We start from the raw sequence: 8,398 nt of genomic DNA, 5'->3' as shown, positions 1-8,398 counted from the left end.
TTGTCTGAGCGGGCTGTTCAGACAATGAAGGAAAGCCTGAAGCGGATGACGGGGACTGTCTTGGTATGTGGCTTTCACGTTTCCTGTTTAAATACCGCCTCACGCCACAGACTACGACTGCCCACACTCCAGCAGAGATGCTGATGGGGTGTAGGCCCAAGTCAAGATTGGACCTGCTGCGCCTGGACTGAAGGCAAAAGTGGAGAGAAAGCAGGAAAAGCAGAAGGAGGGACATGATCAACATGCGTGAGAGAGACAGTTAAAACCGGATGACAGTGTCTATATGAGAAACAATCAGCAATAGCTGCCTGGGGTTATTCTTAAGCAGAGTGGTCTCGTCTCCTATGTTGTTAAGCTGACTGATGGGCATGTTTTTCGCAGACATCAGGATCATGTGTGCCTGCGTCGTGATACCAGCTCAGAGGCAGACAGTTTCATGGAGTTTCCATTTGTGAGACAGACTACGGTGGAAGCATGTCCACCAGTGACTTTGCCAGAGGGTGAGACGCTGGCAGAGGGGTCAGGGTCCCCTGAGGAGGATGGACATTCTCACGCAGACACACAGACCCCTCTCATGCCCCCAACACCAGACCCACCCAAAACACCCTCACCAGTGGTGCCTGCCGGGTCACCGTGGGTAGCGCGCAGATCACAGCGCACTCGTAAACCTCCTGACAGACGGAATCTTTGACGGGACAGTTCTTTTTTGTTGTTGTTAGATTGAATGTTGAATCTGTCATGTTTTCCAGATGTTTTGTATTGATAAACTGTTGCTGAGATACCAGTATAAGTTTTCAGGGGTACGCAAGTTAATAACACCACAGCTTTTATTTCCTAGTTTTTTACATTTGGGGATATTGGATTTTAAAGGCGGAGAAGTGTTGTAACGTGAGCATTATTAAAAGTAAGTTAATACCAAGTAGGATAATGGGGGAGGATTCTACTTCCATTCTTTTTACTTCTGGTGTGTTTTTGTGTATAGTGTGCCAGCCATGCCGTACTGGTTGTGAAAGCCTCTGTATATACATAACGGTTTTGAAGTTCAAGATAAAGTTGTTTCTTGGGCATGAAGTCGTCGAGTGTGCCTTTTTCAAAGTAGAAGTTGCTACACTCATGGTAATGAATGTTCAGACTTTACCACCAGCCGTACAATAAAGCAGCTGCATAGTAGAAGCAAGAAGTGGAGGAAGTGGAAGAGGAAAAGAAAGCAAAAAGGCAATGTTGGAGGGGATGTTAGAGATGCACTGCTAGAGATGATCACCCAGGCTACTCTGACATTGCTTCACAAACCCTCATGGACAAAGGAACCTGTGGAGATTGCTCTCTAAGTCACTTATCATCCTGACTTGAAGATAAACCCACTGTAGGGGTACTTTTGCCAGGAGGATTGCAGAAATTCAAGGGACGGCTCACCACCGATTTCTCAAGGACAATTAGGGATTAAGAGTAATCGCTGGTCTCACCATTGTAGTCATGACCCTGAAAATGAATGAAAGAACTGAGACAGCTCCTTTCCTGTCCTGCTGTCTGTTGCATGTTGATTTGGCTGTGCTGCCAAAGAATACAATTCCGATTCCCCATTCCGTAATAGTCCCCATCTCGCTTTCCCTCTGACGCAGACCAGCACAATGTCCAATTGACCAGATTACCAAAATAAATGCCGGCAAAATCAATATTCCAGACAAATATTAAAGATGAAGCCATATCCAAAACCATACAGACAACTCTCACGTCAGGGCTGTTCGGGTTTTGGAAATTCCCCATTACAGAATCCACAAATTGCTACCCAAAAAAAAAAAAAAATTGCAAAGTGGAATAAAATGTACTCTCAGAGATTTATGTGAAAAAAATAGTTGGTAAATAAACACAAAATTGTCTTGACCTGAAAAGTCAAATGTTCATTTCCCCACATAGACGCTGTCTGATCTGTTGAGTTCCTCCTCCAGCTCATTTGTATTTTGCTGCAGATTTCCAGAATCTGCTGTTTCTTGTGCCCTTTTACTCACCTTCTGTTTCCTGATGCATGCATAGATGCTGTGGTTTTGTGTTACGGAAAACTGCCATCCAGCTGGTTTTCCTTGGACACAATCTACCCCCAACCCCTTGAAAAAATGGTGCAAATACCAACTTATCACCCTTGTGTTTCCCCATACAGCCTGCTTTCTGTGTGCCTTTGTCCTTCTTAAAGCTTCGATAGAGAACTAGCCTTTTGCTGCAGCAACCTTGGTAGAAGGCTGTTGAGTTTTAATGAAGGAGACTTCACTTGACTCTACAGGACAACTTCAAGAAACTCTGGGGGCTAAAAGATCTGGCTTCAGGCTGCATCTTCTTAGAAGCAGGAGCAATAGTCTAGTCGGCAGAACAGAGATCGGCACTGATAGAGGGGTTACAGTAGAATCACCAAACACCCCTAGGCTTGATGCCATGAAATTACTACAAAAAAACAGGTTGCTGGAGGAACTTAGGAGATCAAGCAGAGTGCAAAGATGACTTTTCAGGTTTGAATCCTGAATCAGGACTGAGGTTGAAGAGGGCCGATCCCTCATTCATTTGGTTGTGCTACCAGTGAATACAATCTCGATTTTCCAGTCAGCAATGGTACCAGGTTACCTTCCCTTTACACCCTCAGTCCAGATGCAATCTTGACTCAAAGTGTTGACCATTTCTTTGTCTCTACAGGTGCTGCCTAAACATCTTCAGTAGTTTGTTTTTTTTCCCACTAGATTCTAGCATCTGTAGTCTCTTGTGTCCCCATGAAACCCCTGTCACTGTACGTTTACCTCTTTCACCAATCCTCTCACAGCTTCTTCATCACCCCCTCCCCTAGCCACCAGCCTTCCCCTCACCTAGTTTCACCTATCACCTGCCAGTTTGTACTCCTCCTCCTCCACCCATCTTCTTATACTGACTTCTCCCCCCTTCCTTACCAGTCCTGATGAAGGGTCTCAGCCCGAATTGACAACTGTTTACTCCTCTCCATAGATGCTGCCTGACCTGCTAAGCTCCTCCAGCACTTTGTGTGTGCTGACTCTTAACTGTCTCCTCAGTTCAGGAGGACAAGGGTTGTCAAAAGACTGTTTGCAGTCCATTGTTTCCAGGGCTGGTGTTTCACCCAGTTCCACGTATTGACCAATAAACTATAGATAATGGGCAAATAATATAAATTCTTTTATATATAATTAAACAGATTAATTCAACAATATTGATTTCACTCTTGAAGACAAAGACGCTGCAGATGCTGGAATCTGGAACACAAACAGAATACCAGAAGAACTCAACGGATCAAGCAGCATCTGTGAATATAACGGGTGTTTGTTAACATTTCAGGCTGAGACCCTGCATCAGGATTGCTGTGACTTCCTCAGCAGTTTCCTTCAACCCTGTGTTTATAACACATTATCTTTTGTTTCTGGCCACCCCACCTTCTGCTCCACCTCTGGAGACAGAGCTACATTAGCTCCACATTCACAAATGCTCTGCCAAACTCTTAATTTCCCACCATTGATCCATTCACTAGAAGCCATCATTTTGACCAAAAAAAAATGAAATCAAAGAACAGCAAATGTTGGAAATCATGAAGCACCCTGATGGAAGTTAAGCAGAACCTGATCGTCCATCTGGACATCTTTTCAATATCAAATTTACCAATTTCAGGTATCTCACAAATTCTGCTTGTATTATAATGGGCATTTTTCTGTAAGATTATCCGTCTGTAATAATAATTCAGGTTTTCTCTCTGCACAGACACTGCCTGTCTTGATGGTCTTTTCAGCATTCTGTTTTTGCCTTTCGGTCTCAGTAATAGTCTTGACCTGCATCTCACAGTCTTAATGGTTCCCTTTGTTTTCTCTCCATCTTGTCTTATTAATCTATTAACCTGGTGATTCCATTGCGATTGCAATCATTTGGACAACCCTGGTGTCACTCAATCACATATTCCCTTGTCCTATCCATTTCTACCCATTCATTCTGCAAGATTAATATATAATTGCAAACAAGAGAAAATCTGCAGATGCTAGAAATCCCAGCAACACACACAGAAAATGCTGGAGGAACTCAGCAGGCCAGGCAGCATCTATGGAAAACAAGAACAGTCAATATTTCGGGCTTCATCAGGACTGGAGGGAAAAAAGATGAGTCACATTAAGAAAGTAGGGGGAGGGAAAGAAGAAATAAAAGGTGATAGGTGAAATCTGGAGGGGGAAGGGTGAAGCAAAGAGCTGGAGAAGGGGGTATTGGTGAAAAAGGTACAGGGCTGGGGAAGGGGGGTGTCTGATAGGAGAGGACAGAAGGCTATGGAAGAAAGAGGAACACCAGAGGGAGGTAATGAGCAGGTAAGGAAATAAGACGAGAGAGGGAAATGGGAGTGGGGAATGGGGAAGTGGGGGCATTACCAGAAGTTTGAGAAATCAATGTTTATGCCACCAGGTTGGAGCTACCTAGATGGAATATAAGGTGTTGCTCCTGCAACCTGAGTGAGGCCTTATCGTGACAGTGGAGGAGACCATGGACTGACATGTCGGAATGGGAATGGGAAGTAGAACTAAAATGGGTAGCCGCTGGGAGATCCCACTTCTTCTGGTGGACTGAGCATAGTGCTCAGTGAAGCGGTCTCCTAATCTCCCTAATAATTGCCTCATTTTACCAATGTTTATATGTAAAAAGCACACAAAATCATTTTGTGTATGATTTAGCACAGTTGCAGCATTTCCACTTGAAGACCCAATACTGTATTGGCTTATTGGTGTTGGTTTATTACTGTCACAAGTACCAACATATTGTAAAGCTTGTCTTGCATATAGTTTATACAGGTCAAATCATTACAGTGTATTGAGCTAGGTAAAAGAATAACAATGCAGAATAGAGTGGTAAAGCTACTGAAAGAATGCATTGCAGGTAAATGATAAAGTGCAAGATTGTAACAAGACAGATTGTGAGGCCAAGAATCCATTTTATAATACAAGAGGTCTGTTTAGGGATCTGATAACAGAAGCTGTACTCAGAGTGGTTTTGTGTTTTCAGACTTTTGTATTTTCTGCCATTTGGGAAAGGGGAGAAGAGAGAGTGTCTAAGGTGGGGGGGTCTTTGATTATTGTGACTTCTTTACTGAGGCAGTGAGAAGTATAGACAGAGACCATAAAGGGGTGGTTGGTTGCTGCGATTTGCTTTCAAATAATTAGGAAACGGTGAATTGTCATTAAGAAAACTATCTAGTTTACTAATATTATTCAATGGAGGGATTTTGCCAGCCTTATCTGGTCTAGCATATACATAACTCTAGAACCAGCAATGTAGTTGACTTTTAAGTACTCTCTGAAATGAGCAGCAAACCAGTCAGTTCAAAGGCAATCAGGAAAAGGTAAAATGTGTTGGCTTTTCCAACGATGACTCAATTCTGAAAAATAAATAAATAAAATAACAGTACTATTTGACAAAATAACATCTTAGATGGTTCTGAAAATGTGAATGAGGTATTACACAGGTAAACTGGTTGTAATGGAAATGTGATCTTGTTCTGGGAGAGATTAGCAATCTGCTTCTGAAGTAAATCCATCAAAATCTGAATCCCACCCACTCCACCTTTTATGCATTGTCTGTCTGCTGCAAACTTCTCCAGATTATTCCATTTTACAAACTGTTCTCTTTTGTTTCTCCCTGCTGACTCCATTCTTAGGATAGCTGTCATCTGCTCCCTGCTTTGCATTACAGCACTCCATCTTTGGTCTCCACACTGTCTGCTCTTCCGAACATTTTAAGGACTTTGCCTTTATTCAGCGAACCCTCTGTTGAGATTGCTGCCCTACAGTTTTCTTCGAACTGTTCCTCTTTTCTAATTTAAACTCTGAGCAGTCCATTTAAATTACCATCGGTTTGCCTTCTTATGGATTTTTTTCCTATCTTTTTGAATTAGACTAGTCAGCTACTCATGCAATAACTTACCATGTTTTGTCCTGTCGGCCAAATTGTTCTTTTAAACGTCCCCCCCCCCCCCAACACCTTCGAGATTACCAGATCTTGCTCTTTTTCCATTGTTAGTTCTGGCTTGTTCTTCTTGCCAGTCGTGCGCCTTTATGCTACCTAATCCTGAAATACCTAAATTCCTGTCGTTTTATTTTCTTTCGACTTATTTTTTTTTTGGTTAGTTCGCTCTTTGTTCTAGTTTCCTTGAGCCTCATTTACACCCCCCTCTCTAAATGTACTCCCCCCCCCAATTAATGTTGATCAACGTCTATTCTGGGGAAATTGTCCACGGTCTACCCTTTATTTAGAAGTACTGTACTTCTAACTGAGTCTGCTCACTTGCCCTCTCTGCAGGCTGCCCACCCCCTATGCAATTTCTTGTCCTGGATTGTCCCTTTCGGCAGTTTACTACTTCTTTCCGGAGTTCCCCTTTCCTTGAATTCTTCCTCTCCCCTAAATGGTTCTTTTCATACTGTGAATTGCAGCGGCTACTCCTTGCTTTGCCGAGACTGGATTGTCCCTTTTTTAATTGGATTGCCCCTCCACTCAGCCCCCGCTGGCCCACCCCACGTCTGGACCGCCGCCCTGCGCGCTGCCCGAGCACGGCGCGGTGCCGGCCCGGCTCGACACGTCACTCGGCTCCGGATAAAGGCGCGCGGCCAGTCCGCTCTCGCAGCGCCGGCAGAGGAGCCGCGGTGGTAGCAACAGCAGCATCCCAGGTCCCGCAGACCTCTACCATTAACAACACCGCCGCCACCACCACCACCACCACCAACAAATCCCGACGGCTTGCTCTCTTCCACATTATCCAGGGTTGTGAGGACGGTGAAGGTAAGTGTCCGGACACACTCGCCCCATCGCTAATTATTCTCCGCGGGCATCGGGCGCTGCTCTGCTCTCCCTCCCTGCCAGACTCTTCACTGGTCCTCGGGAAAGGATGCGGCTGCTCGCCGACCTGAGCTGCTCCTGGCCGGTCAGTGGATCGGCCTCCCAGGCAAGTTGACAACCAGGTCATAGCTCAAGGTGTACGTGAACTTGATTTTCCCGCTTTTGTGCTTTTAGTTTAAAAAAATAACGACATTCAATGTCCGTAGCGGCTGCATTTACTGGCGTCCTGGAACGTATCCATGACAACGCGAGCGGCACACTTTCCTCCCTGCATTAGCCTGCTGATTTGCTTTTATTCAGTTAAAACTGACGCAGGGAGCTCTCTAACCTGCAGATAGCGCGCTCTTTTCATTGCAGCCTCGCAATTGGACAGGTCCCGACTTCCTTGGAGATAATCCCAGTGCGTTCCATCATGAAGGGTGCAGAATGGGAATGGGCGAGGCTGACCGCCCTACTGTTTATTGCACAAGTCGCCGCTGCGATGATGCTCCCCAATGTTACTTCAGAACTGGATGCAATGCTGGCAAAGTTTTTACAAGATCGCGAAGAACGCTTGGCAGCGGAAACAAACCATAAAGCTGCTGGTATTTTAGATCTACTCAAGTCAAATTATACGTATTCACATGAACCCCCGAGGAATTCCAGAAGAGCAAAGAGATCTATCACAGATAATGATAGACAAATAATCTTGGATCTGCATAATAAACTGAGAAGTCAAGTATCACCAAGTGCATCTGATATGGAATATATGGTAAGTGCACACAGTCTGCTTTTAAATTGTTTAACTCCTACAAAATCAAATTCAACGTTAAGAATGTTGTATGTTATGGCCAGAAATAGGGTCAACAGCCATTATGAGATAGATTCTTGATTGGTCAGGGTTTGAAGGGATACGGGGAGATGACAGGCGATTGGGGCTGAGAGGAACAGTGGGTCAACCATGGTGAAACTGGGGAGAAGACTCAATGGGCCAAATATCTGGATGCTCCTATTGCTTATGGATTTAAGGTCTTGTGTTAGTACAACGATGTGCACAAGCAAAGCATCGCTCTTTAATAAGACTGGCAACACCAATATGCAAATAAACATTTAGAATATTGTGTCATCACACTACAAAGTCATGGAATAAGCTGTTCAACTTTAGAAGGACCTCATGATTTTTTGCACTTTCAACTCCTCACCTGGTAAAATAATATTTCCTTTGTGGAAGAGACTAGTAATATCTCCTGCCCTACCTATGGTTAGACCTGTGCTAGATTTCTGGGAGAAATATAAGCTTCCTGTTATTGAGTTATATGCATTTAAAATTTCCTAATGGTTATTATATAATGGACCACATGAAATTTTGTATGTTCTTTCAGAACATGAACTTTTTCAGAAGAAAATCATGCTCACAGTATGTTGCTATTTCTATTGGGGAAAAATAAGAACTGCAGTAGTTTCTAAAATGCTGACTTACATTCACAGTTTTCTCCTACAATTACTGCTATGCTAAATATACTTTGTTCCTTAGAATAATTTATGACCTCCTTAATATAACCTTTCGCCT

The 8,398-nt window shown here is 43.8% G+C and overlaps 1 protein-coding gene across 1 annotated transcript in view; it reads left to right on the top strand.

Moving 5' to 3' along the window:
* Positions 1-6,617: 6,617 nt before the first annotated feature.
* LOC140195001 (cysteine-rich secretory protein LCCL domain-containing 1-like) overlaps positions 6,618-8,398 on the top strand; it is a 42,760-nt gene continuing 40,979 nt past the window's right edge. Inside the window, exons 1-2 of the mRNA XM_072252580.1 lie at positions 6,618-6,792; positions 7,207-7,600. Of these exons, the coding sequence (XP_072108681.1) occupies positions 7,262-7,600 (339 nt within the window). The 5' untranslated portion in view covers positions 6,618-6,792; positions 7,207-7,261. The remainder of the gene's footprint in view (positions 6,793-7,206; positions 7,601-8,398) is intronic.

Source organism: Mobula birostris, chromosome 1, assembly GCF_030028105.1.
Source record: "Mobula birostris isolate sMobBir1 chromosome 1, sMobBir1.hap1, whole genome shotgun sequence".
NCBI lineage: Eukaryota > Metazoa > Chordata > Chondrichthyes > Myliobatiformes > Myliobatidae > Mobula > Mobula birostris.
Note: the sequence above shows the minus strand (reverse complement) of the source record. Positions and strands in the feature narration are given on the sequence as shown.